Source organism: Mesocricetus auratus, unplaced genomic scaffold, assembly GCF_017639785.1.
Source record: "Mesocricetus auratus isolate SY011 unplaced genomic scaffold, BCM_Maur_2.0 Super-Scaffold_100001, whole genome shotgun sequence".
Taxonomy (NCBI): domain Eukaryota; kingdom Metazoa; phylum Chordata; class Mammalia; order Rodentia; family Cricetidae; genus Mesocricetus; species Mesocricetus auratus.
The window spans coordinates 7,156,790-7,169,684 of NW_024429187.1; the positions used below are offsets into that span (position 1 = coordinate 7,156,790).

At 38.9% G+C, this 12,895-nt stretch overlaps 1 protein-coding gene across 1 annotated transcript; it reads left to right on the forward strand.

The window, feature by feature from the left end:
- Positions 1-281: 281 nt before the first annotated feature.
- Positions 282-804, forward strand: LOC121139740 (uncharacterized protein C14orf119 homolog). The gene has a single exon (XM_040743717.1). The coding sequence runs from the start codon at positions 388-390 to the stop codon at positions 802-804; it is 417 nt and encodes a 138-aa protein (XP_040599651.1). The 5' UTR covers positions 282-387.
- The last annotated feature ends 12,091 nt before the right edge of the window (positions 805-12,895 follow it).

Here is a 12,895-nt window from a genome sequence, read left to right on the forward strand (position 1 = left end):
GTTAACAAAAGAAACCCCCGGCCCCACCCCAACTACCTTCCTCACAGGTAGGACTGTTGCTAGCCTGCTGGTTTACTTTCCACAGTACTTGATTACATATTTTCTTTCTGACTTTTCATCGTTATTATTTTCCTTTCAGCAATTAAGTCGTGATTTTTTAACGTAATGTCTTAAGTCCTGAGAGATGACTCATTGTGTAAAGGTGATTGCTGTCACATCTGGCTACATGTTTGATACTAAGAACCAACTTGTTAGAAGTGGAAAGCTGGGGGTTGGCTCTGCTTAGGGTTTTCAGGAAACATGGAAGAGACTAAGAGAGTTGGAGCTGGAGCTGAAGGACTATTGTGACCTCTGGGCGCTCTTTGAGAGGAAAGGGGAGGTAACAGGATGCCACTGGAATCGTCTTCCTCATCAATGCCACCATCCTTCCCTTCTGTGTTGCCTTCAGTGCCAGACGATACTGCCAGTTCCTCCCCTCCTCCGATGTCTTATATCACTTCCCAGGAGATGAAGTGTATTCTTCACTGGTCAGGTCCCCAGCGGGAACGTTTTCTACAAGACCTGGTAGCTAAGGCAGTGCCTGGAAGGCTACAGCCACTGCTGGATGGTCTGGAGCAGCTCAGCGTATCTGGGGCAAACCGGCCACCTTGTATCTTCGAGTGTCAACTACGTCTTTGGGATCAGTGGTTTCGAGGTTGGGCTGAGCAGGAGCGCAATGAATTTGTCAGACAGCTGGAGGTCAGTGAGGCAGATTTTGTGGCAAAGTTTTACAAAGCAGTGGCTGCCACTGCTGGTAAAGACTGATAGGCCTTCAGATCAAGAAGATAACTACATGTGCTCCAGCCAAAGACCATGACTCTAGTGAAGATTCAGTGCAAGTGTGTCATTTAAAGATTGGCCTGAACTGCAGGGTGCACTTTTCTCCCCTGTACCAGGAGGCAGAGGCAGCCTGATCTTCATATCAAGTTCCAGGCCAGATAGTGCTACAGAGTGAGACACTGCTTTTAAAAAATTGCTTCAGCTGGGTGTTAGTGGCGCATGCCTTTAATGCCAGCACTCGGGAGGCAGAGGCAGGCAGATCTCTGCGAGTTCGAGGCCAGCCTGGTCTACAGAGAGAGTTCCAGGACAGCCTCCAAAAAATACAGAGAAACCCTGTCTTGAAAAACCAAAAAAAGCTTGAACTTGATGACAAGTGCCAGCACACCCTTTGGGTGTGGCTTCAGGTGTGGATGTGGAGGGAAGGTAGAGAAGTGCAGGGTGGGCTCTCTTCCTCTTGAGTGGGGATCGCATCAGGAGCAGAGACTGCAGATTCTGTAGCAGGAATGCTGTGGCGGTTCTTTACTGTTATCTGTGTAAGCTGTTCCCCAATAAAACAACCATTTATCATTTGTCTTAGATCTAGTGAACTCATTAATGTCCCGCCTTCAATTGGCGGTGTTTTTCTTTCCAGTCAGGTCTCTAACCGCTTCAGCCCCAAATGAACACACAGAGATGCTATATTAATTATCATCCTGTTGGCTGATACCTAGGGCTTCTTACTGGCTAGCTCTGTCTTAATTATTAACCCATAACTACTAATCTGTGTATTTCTACATGGCCTTATCTTACCAGAGAATGCCTGACACTTCCCATCCTCCCAGTCTTTATATGGCGTCTCCTCCCGCTCTCTGCCTACCTTTCTAGTCCTGCCTATCTTCCTGCCTCTATTGGCCAAACAGTGTTTTCTTCATCAACCAAAAGAAAAAACATTTATACAGAAGGACATCCCCCACCATCAGACACCTGCTTTATTTACAGGAGATGTCTAAATCTCAAGAATTTAAAACTTCTGTAATCACTAAAAAGAACCAGTGACTTATAACTTAGGGCTACTTTTGGCTATAGATGACTGATTTTACCACATTTACCCAACTCTAGCATAAAATGTGATGTCCCAACCATTGGACTTCCCAGTGATGATTTAATGAATTAAGGAAAATCAAGAGAAGGAAATAATTGCCTGATCCTGTACATTGTTTGACTCCAAAGAGCAATGAAAGATAAGTATTGAATAGCAGTGACCTTTTCTAAAACGTGTGATGCCCTTGGGGCTGGTAGTAAATGTTCTGCCATTGGTCTACAACAGTCTGAAAATAAGTGAATAAGTGATGCTTCACAAATTAAACTGTTTATTTGGGGAGGGAATTAAAATAAAGAATAGTTCTTCAGTAAAAAAAAAAAAGAAGTGGAAAGCTGACATGTTGTCCTTTGGTCTCCACACAATCACTGGCTTGAGTTCCCCACCCAGTCTATACAGGCACATACACACACACACACACACACACACACACACACACACACACACACAGAGACAGAGAGGGGGGACTCTGGTAGCAGAAGAGTAAATGAGGCATCTTTGGAAGTCTAAATTAGGTAGCCATAGGACAGGAGAGGAAAGAATAAGAATAATGTATTGATTTAAGATTTGTTGTGGTTAATAATGTGTTTTTTAATGGTGTAGCAAGTGTCTCTGCTCTATAAGGTCCCTCAGGGACTCAGGCAGATAACTTGCCTTCTTGGCACTTTTACGGACACAAGTTGCAGAGCATGGAAAGAGCCGAGGAGTCAGGAAGTAGCATGCATGCATTCTGTCCTGTTTCTGTGACCAAAATCCTAAGAGGATCCCTAATGGGCTGAGAATGCAGGGAGCAAACAAATACTTGGTGGGTGTCGTGTATAAAAATGTAATGAAATGTATACATGTAAAAGTTTAATTTTCATTTCGATTTTTCCAGTAAACCTGTTGTCTCTTTGAAAAATTTCCACATTTTCTGTTTTCGCAAAAATTTGAGCAATTGTGCACATTATTCTAACCTTAAACTCGAAAAATGTTTTATTAATCAACATGTATTTATATTTATTTTAGGAAAATTTAATTTACAGAATTTATATTAAGAAACAGCACATGGATCTTGATCTGCTTGTGTTTCTGCAAAAGAAATGGAAGTTTTCTGCGATATGAACTTCTGAACATTCTAGTTGTGTGTTCTACAAAACTCATCTTGTATTATTACCTGTCCTTTGGTGGAGCTGCAATGCTTCTCTTTACAGCTTTCCATTTCCAAATGATTGAACCAGAAGATCGTCTACAGGACACATACATTCCTCAGTGGCTGTACTACACTGTCTTCTGAGCTTACATTCCATGTTTGAATAGAATATTCCACTGGTTTTTCTCCCAGGAATTTTACTTACACAATCTTTCAAAGATCGTTGTCCTATCAACATATCTTTCTAAGATGCCAATCTCTCAGTCTCTGTCTCTGTCTCTGCGAGTGCCCACGTGTCCTGTGTGTGTGTGTGTGTGTGTGTGTGTGTGTGTGTGTGTGTGTGTGTGTGTGTGTATGCGGTGTCTGAGATGGACAGAAAAGGGTGTCTTTTTCTGTGGAGCTAGGGTTTCAGGTAGTTGTGATCTGCCCAACATGTGTGCTGGGAACTAAATTCTGTTCCTCCATAAGAGCACAAGATGCTCTTAAATGCAAAGCCACCTCTCCACTCCCTTGAATTATCTTCATGAATTGCAACCTTGAGCATACTGCCAGTCCCTGCTGAGTTCTTAGAGATCTCCCAAGACTCAACTCAAATGTTAACTGTTTCTGGAAAAACTTACTATGCCATCTTTTCATAAAGTGTCCTGTTCATTCCTCTGCCTAAAACCATCGACTTGTAATATTTTAGTACATTGTCATGGTTTCTTCAAGAATATAAGCTTCCTAAGGCAGGGAGAAGCTGAATTTCAGTGTGGTCTCTCACTTTTGCTGGGCTTTGATTTATGTCTTATGATGATTAATCATTGGAACCAACAAGTGGAAAGTCTTTGTGGTTTTCTTTGACATAACCCCTGAGGGCAGCCTCCATGATGTTCTCACCCATGCTTTCCATTTTATTAATTCAATATAGACTTTTGCAAAGTTGGAGGTTATAGACCACGTGAATTCAAAGTGACTTGGAGTAAGAGAAAGTTTATACTGTTTTAAGGATTGCATTCCACACTGTGTGATAGAGAGGTCAACTAGCTTTAAAGTGTGCCTTCCTGCCCTAGTAGGCCTTTCAAACTACTGCGGCTTTCCAAGACCCAGAAGTGCAAATTGATGGAAAATGAATTATTAATGTCTAACTCTCACAGCAATAGAATATTTTGGCTCAAAGAGTCATATTTCTTCCATGTTTTTAGAGTTTTTATTAATATAAACTCCTGACCCTTTGGTGAGGTGCTCTTTTTGAATCACAAATTTGCTGACATTAATAAATAGGATACTGCTATTTTTAATGAGCATGATAGTGTTGTTGGGAAGGTTATGGACTGATTACAATCTAAACTACAAGCCAAGAGTAACTGAAAAATGTATAAATGCAGCTGAACACTTCCTATGTAGCAAAGTTAGTCATTTGCTTTGGTTTCTACATCGTGCCCCAATCATGATTTGTGGTATAGTTGAAGACAAGTTTAGAAAAATCTGAATCCCCGTCTCAATATAAAATTTAAATGTGTTAGCTACAATGACAGAGGTTGTATGTACTAGTTACTCTAATATTCCTTTGGTTTGATGATGGAGATTTATTTTTTGTCCTTGATTGTTGTCATGGTCAATCCCATCTTGGGATATTTAGAGGATCCAGCAACCCAGGATCAAAAATTCGAAGAGAAAGTAGAATTTATTCACCAGTAGATTTGACTTTGTGGTCAGGAAGTTTATCTGAAGTACAAATGGCAGTAGTTATGTTAGGGAATGTGGTGTATATGTGTGTGTACATGGGGTCATGTGTATTCTTGTAGAGATAAGAAGTAAGACATGAGCTGTCTTCATTGACCAATCTTGATCTTATGACAAGATCTCTTACCAATTCAGCTAGGCTGGCTGGCCAAGGCTGGCTGGAAGATCTTTACATTTGTGCTTCGACAGAGCTGAGTGAAATGGCAAGTGTGAGTGGCCATTCCGATTTTTTGCATGAAATCTGGGGATCCATAGTTAGGACCTCATGTTTGCATTTTATACACTCAGCCATCTTTTCAGTCTAGTAGTTAACTTTTTTCTTAATTGACAAAGCAATCATTGGTGATATTCCCTCTATACACTTCTTTATTAGACAGCATCTTTGAAAAATCATTTGTTAAAAAAGAAAACAATTTTCCAAATTGTGAATTAAAAATCAAATCCAATGCCCTGTCCTAAAGATGACCTTATATATTTTAGGACAAAGGTAGCCCCCATATGTGTAAATTGACAGAATTGGTTCCAAAAGGACAGACCACTAAGTGACCTCTCCTGGTACTCTGATCTATGGCTTATACAGTGACAGTGCGGTTATGATTGTCTTAATGTGACTTTCATTCCCAGGAGAATCACAAAGTCCCAAGGGGATCTCTTTGACCAAGAGTTTTGTGAGATGTCTTCTTGCTATTTTTTAGCTTCATATTAGTGACATGGTTTCTGAGAGGCTGCAGGCTACTGCCAGTCAATTATGCTGCCTCATAGTTTATGAAATTTAACCTTCCATTTCCATCTGGTCAGTTTATGCAATGACTTTAGACAAAACAGTTACCACAAAAATAATTTATCAATATAAATTAAAATATATGGCTTTCTCAATGAAATATTAGTTACTAGTGAATAAGTATAAATTATGTATCATGACCTTCGGTTTAGATATGTTCTTCCTATCTAGAAAAACATGTCTGAAACACATGAATGTTACGTTGTAGATAGAGAAGTATGATGATAGTCTTCTCTTCATTCAGTGACATTTTCTGTTCTGCATACATTAACATGAACTAGTTTGTTAAATTTAGTCATACAATCTCTGACATTTTCACATTCAACCTGTTTTGCATGCCTTCTGTATGACAGTCAGAATATTGGATGACTTTATATAAAATTTTCCAGATGGTGTGAAGAGGAAATAATTAGCTCTACAGATGAGAAAACTGAAGCTTACAATGTTAAAATAATTTAACGACTATCATTACACTAGTTTGTTCATTGATCTTGGTGTTTGCACTGGTCTACCCAGAAGTTCTAAAAACAGGAGCATTGAGTGATACCAGTTACCCCTGGAAGATATTTGATAACAATGGTTAGAAAGACAAGTTAAGGTTGAATGTACTAGGCCTGGTAAGTTTGGGAAGTACCCAAAGGTAAGGACCCTTGATGAAGGCAACCAGCAGGGAATCATTCTGCCTCAACCCTATCCACAGCTTTCTATTGAAAAATCTTGAAAACTCCCCTCTGTGCGCATGGCTGGATTACCTCACTGCAAATGCCAGCAATATACATGAGAAAGAAGTCAGACCATGGACATTCCATATTCCTGTTCCCTGCTTTACCAAATGTATAACATTAGGTAAGTTAATGATTTCAATAAGTCTAATTCTTGTAGCTAGAAGATTGATGATATTTACCTCTTTTTTGGGCTAAATTACTAAATAAAAAGTATTTATTGCAATGTGTATTATTCAGTAAATTTTCATAAAATGTTGCTTCCCTTTTTTATTTTCTTCACTTTCCCTGCCAACCAAGGAGATCATTCTTAATGACATTTAATTCAGGCTCTTCCATCTGATGGATTTGACTTTGTATTTTCATCTCACAACTACAGGGAAACAGTACCATGTAGTTCTTAAGCTTTACTTAAGCCAAATCAATACAGAAACCAACATAAAGTAATCTGGACATCATAAAGGACAGGGAGAGGAGTAAGGCCTTTGTGGTCAAGGCTTTGGAACCCAAATCTGAATTGCAAATCTCTTTCTTCCTTTTGCCTACATTTTTTTAGCCAAGGAAACCTACTATTTACATAAGAAACTATTGTTTTCCTTTTTCCAAGTAGTTTTTTCAAAAATTATTTTATTTTTATTTATGTGTGTCTATCTGTGTATATATAATATGTGTAAGTACCCATGTGAGCCAGAAAAGGGCATTAGATCTCCTGGAGCTGAAGTTACAGATTGTTGTGAGCCCCTGATGTAGACACTGGGAACTAAACTGGGGTCCTCTGCAAGAGCAGCAATTGCTCTTAACTTCTCTCTACCTTTCCAGTCCTCACTATTAATTTTACCCACAGCATGTGCCGTATCTTAGCCAGGAAACTAAAGTCTCTTGAGCCTGTGTTGCCTCCACACTGCTTTTTCTTAGTTCCAAGAGTATCCACCTCTTAGTCCCCTATTTTTTCCTTCACTGGGTAATAACAGTAAATACAAGAACTCACTGAGACTTAACTAAGGTAGCCTGGAGTCCAGCCCTGTTCTTTTTTTGGTCCCTTGTCTCTATGCGTTCTTTGCATTCTTGATGATGGTTTCCTTTGACCAGCCACAATTACCTGGGCTCATATACATTGACTCCTTACACGACCTCCGCAAATGATGTTGTTAGATGTTTAGAAGTTCGTGATGAAAGCCCAGGTTTCAAATTTGCTTTCCTTCAATTCTTTGTCTAGTCTTTGACATCTCAAAAGAACAGTAAAAGTTACTTTGCTTATCTGTTTTGTATATGTATATGTATGTGGCAAATTCATGTGTATATGTTCATGTGTGTGGGTGCATCTGGATAGAGACCACAGGTCAATGTCAGGTGTCTTCTTCCATTGCTGCTGACTTAATCTTTTGAGACAGGTTTGTTTGTTGAAATTGAAGCTCACAAATTCAGCAAGTCTATCCAACTTGAAACTCCCAGGGATCCTCCTGTCTCCACCTCCCCAGGTCTCAGATTATAAGTGTGCGTTTAGCCTATGGTTAAAAAACAAAACAACAACAAAAAACAAAAACATAAACATGTTTTTGGGTGGGTTCTGCAAGTCCAAAATCTGATGTTTATGCTTCCATGAAAAGTACTTTACTGACCAAACTGACTTCTCAAATCCAGTATAATCTGTCAGGTCATTTTATACTAACATTTTCAATCCTCTAATTCAAACTTTGTCAGCTAAGGGGGGGTCCCTGCAGGTGTTAAAGAGGGAAGTGAACCACAAGAAGAGATAGGAATGAAAACTTTGCCAATCAGGGTCAGATTTTGAGGACTCTAATAACAGGTGGTTTTTGTTTTTTTGTTTCCCCACAATGTATTTAAGCTGAGTATAATTTTGAACAAGTTTCCTGGTGTGATACAATCCCCATTGTACAAGGAAGTGTAATTGCATTGAAACTCAACTCAGGGTGCATGTCATTTCTTCCAAGAAGATGGGTTTAGAGATATGTCACCTGTACTAGCCCATATGTCCATCCCATATAAGCTTAAGGGATTATATGGGCTGGGCCAACAGATCAAGCAGGTCACCAATGTGTCTGTCACTCCAATTCTCAGGTTTCTGGATGGCAGAACAGGTTTTCATCTTTCCCATTGGAAAGACAATCCTGTGTGCTTAACATTCCTGGTTTCTCTGGAAACCTATGGGCACTAAGACCTTGCTGTCATTTTCTTGCTTCAACAGCTTTGCTTTTACAAAACACATCTCTTTAGCAAGACCCACAAGACTGAAAGGACTGCCTTCATTCCTTCCACCTCGACATTTCTGTTTTTGTATCTTATGTCATACAATCCTCCCCATCTTCCAGATCTTTTTCTCATGAATATCTTAACAATCTGCTCGGATGTAGCGGTGTGTGACTATTACACCAGAACTCTAGAGGCAGAGGCAGGGTGTTCTCTCCTTTTCTCATTCCAGCACTGTTCTGTCACTGACTTCATTTGCAGATGACTTTCAGATTTAACTTCTCTTTGATTCATTCCAGGCATGGAGGAGAACGTTGGCCTTCATTTTGATGTTGACCCTTTATTTTCTTTTTATTCTTTTGTCCTCTGTTCACTCTCTTACACCGAAATAAGCTCTACTAGGGACAGTGCCTAACTGTTCAGTACTATGTGTCAAGCCAGTGAGCACCTGTCTTTGATATTCAAGCATTTATATTTCTAGCAAACATTTTATCGAATGGAAAAAGAAAATGTAAGTTACACTCAACCTTGTATTTGCTCCCACACCAAATTAATCTTCTAGCAAAGGCATCCAATTGGAATAATCTTTTGGCACCGTCCTTGCCAATGACAATGTGTTAATCCATGCTACTCTTAAATCTCATCCAAATTACTGTTGATTGTTACTTGAACCAAGATGGTCTTCAAGTAGTTTTGGTTTCGTGGCTCCAATAGTAATTGAAAATAACAAGACTATCTGTAGTGATACATTATTTATGATTTATTAAAGCTTGCCTGAAGATTCAGAAAGCAAAGTTAGCCAAAAGCTATAGAAGCCTAGGCATATACCTTTAATCCCAGCAGCAAGAAGCTAGGAGATAGTGGTACACAGCTTTAATCCTAGGACTCAGGATTAAGAGTTAGATGGTTCTATGTGAGTCCTAGGCCACCTAGATCTACACAAGATTGAATCAGTCTAAAAGAGAATTATAGCTTACACTTTAATCCCAGCACTAGAGGGGTATAAAAGACAGGAACAATCCGAAACAATACAGAGAAACCCTGTCTCGTAAAAACCAAAAAAAAAAAAAAAAAAAAAAAACAGGAACAAGTAGGAGACATTCATTCTCCAGCCACACTGAAGATAAGACATTCAATCTCCAGCCACACTGAGGAGAGGTTACAGTCTGAGGCTTGATGAGAGCTCATGGAGACAAAATCAGCCCATTCAGCCTGAGGTAGAGGTACAAAGTTAGTGGCCACCTTCTTTGTTTTTCTGATATTCATATTGAAGTTTGAACCCCGATAACAGTCTCTGGATCAATAATTTTTCTTGTTACGACTCTCTTGATGTGGAACGGATTTTAGTGTCTTCATGTAACTCAAAAGAAAGAATGAGTCAGGCAAACTGGTACAGCAAACATACTTCAAAGCATGTTTTAAAAAATATTGACCTTTACAAATGATTTTTAAGTGTGTGTGTGTGTTTGCACTCCATGTGTGTTTACATGTCTGTGCATATGAAGGCTAGAAGATGTTCTGTGTCTGTTCATCTATTACTCTCCACTTTGTTGAATGAGGAAATGTCTCTTAGTAAACCTGGAGCTTGCCCATTCTGACTCTTCTGGAAAACAAATTTCCATAGGAGATTTCCTTACTTAGCTTTATAAATGCTGAGATTATAGGCAGGCACATTTGTGCCTAGATTTTATATAGGTTCTGTTCATCATGTTGACATGGAAAAAACTTTATCTACCAAGGCACCGTTCTTCAACTTAAAAATAACTATCTTTTATTTTTGAGATTATATAATTCCACCATTTCCAACTTCTATTTCCTCTCTCTAAAACCTCACACATGTCTTTTCTTGTTTTCAAACTCATGATCTCCCTTTTGTGAGAGAAATACTTTTCCCTATGGAAGAGCACACCAGTTGGCTATCCAATACCAAAAGGTCAGATCTGAAAGTAAGTGTGTGTGTGTGTGTGTGTGTGTGTGTGTGTATGATATCCTTAAACTTTTAATGAAAGGTACTCTCATCTGTGATGAGGCCTTGGGATTTTGTGACAAATTTATCCTTGGGCTTAAAAGACATATTAGTACTTGGATTTCTACTCAATCTCTCATAGCAACCAAAATACTAGGAAAGACACAGAATTCACATATCATCTTGGGGATAGTCACCCAGGATTCCAGCCAAGTGTCTGGAGCAAACATGGAAGCCTATCTCCACTAATGTCTCAGCATGTGGGGCCTCTGCTGTACTCTGGATGGAACTCCAGACAAGGACTTAGTGTAGGATCCAAAACGCACCCTAGTCACCTATCATGTCACTTTACATGATAGACTTCCAGCTGCTCGTCTCCTTTTGTCAGTTTCTTCATTTTGCAACTAAGGCTGTGTTAACATGTTTAGCACTTAGTTGTCTTTTTATTTTTCATCTATTGCCTGTATGTAGGATTCTTTAGTGTGTTCTGGATTACTGGATTGGAGGTCTTAAATTCTTATAGGTGCCAGATGCCTGTCTTAGAATGCCTTTATTTCTCCATTGATTTTAAAGAGCTAACTAAAAAAAGGTAACATATTTAAGACAGTGTTTCACGATTTCTTGTTGCTGTTGGGGTGAAATGCAGCACCTCTGTTGGTGGTGGAGTACTTTGGGAGTCACCTGCCTTTCTCTCTCAGGTGACTGTAGCTCAGATCCTATGTGTCTTTCAGCCACATGCTGCAGTGTCATAGATATGTATGCTCCACTCCTCACCCTCCATAGTGTCTGTTGCATCTTAACACCCATTAAACACTCTGAATGAGTCACTGCCCCGTGTCTGTGTCCTGTTCTCTTGGATGCAGACAGTTGCTTGTTTATCATCTCTAACTGCTATTCAGAGTGTGATCATGTTCTGTGTTCCAGGAGTTAAGTGTCAGCAAACAGTAAATACCAACAATAACCCAAGACGTAGTTAATGTCAGTAATGGCCTAAACCACACATGGGAGACTCACATGTGCAACCTCATGGTTTGGGAGGCAGAAGCTACAGCTTCAGTTGAATGCCAGCTTTGCCTACACAGTGAGTTTGATAACAGCTTATGACATATGGCACAGCATCTCACAAATAAACCCCCACCCCAAGAATAGTCAACACAGCACCAAGCATCCATGGAAGACTTGACCAGTGACTCTGCTTTTCAGAAGTCTTGACCACATGTTTTCTTTTACTTTGCTTCAATGTTTCTTGTCTGTCTTTGTGGGTATCTGTTCAAATATTTGCTGAAAACAATAAACTGTCAATTGTCAGTAAGTGTGACAATTATTCAATGATTCAGATTATATTATCAAGCAAATAACAGACAATAATTTGAAAACAATGAAAGCATTGTTGCATTTATTATAAATAACCCTGTAGTGATCTCTTACTCTGTAAGGTTTTGGAAAATGTTGAATACTTAAAAAAAAACAGAGAAAAATTGCTTCCATTCTTCCTTTCTCAGATGTAAAGTTGAGACATTCCATTTTCCTAGGTAGCTGAAAATCTTTTTTTGCTATCTGTTATTTTATTAAATATAAAATTTAAAGAACCTATCATGGTAGCCATGCCCACAATCCTGTTACTCAGGAGGCTGAGGTAGAAGGATCATGAGTTTGAGGCCAGCTTGAGCTGACTGATGAGACCCTGTCTTAAAGATATATCATTTTAATATTGAATTTTATAACTTGGTTTCCATATTCTTCAATTACCTTTGGATATACTTCATGAGAAAATTTTTTATTATAGTAGACCTCAAATCAATAAATAAATCTCATAGGACTTCCATGCTTATATGAGGTGATTTTTGAGGATAGTATGGATTAATTTATGCCTTTGTAAACATCAAATGCTTATCAGGTTAGTTAAAGCTAATAATGGTCACTAAATATTAACATTATAAATATTACAAAAGAAAATTGTTAAAGCCACGACAGTGGTTGTACAGAAACACCACTATGATTAATGCAGATTTATGTTCACTACACCTCCGTCATATTCTTCATGTTTATATCTATAATAGATATGATGCATATATTTTCTCTGTTATATACAAAATCCAAAGATGTGAGAGGTGGTTTAAGAGGCTTGAGGACAAAAAGTATATGGAATGCATTCATTTATATAGCCCTATTTAATTTTCTCAAAAATGCATGGCATGTTATGAAATAGTTTAGCATTTACAATTAAATTAAAAGAGTGGTAGAAGCTATTCAGCTATAGGATGCATTTTGTACACAGAGACAATATTTACTCTTCAACTCGAATCTAGGAGGCAAGAACCCACTGCTCTATTTAGAAGATGATTTGGTTATTTACATATCCCGTGGAATGTGTCAGGAAGTGAGGACATTCAGTCAAGTGTAACTGACACACCCCCATGGAATACTGTTAGCAGAGACAACAATAGCCATACTCAATAATATT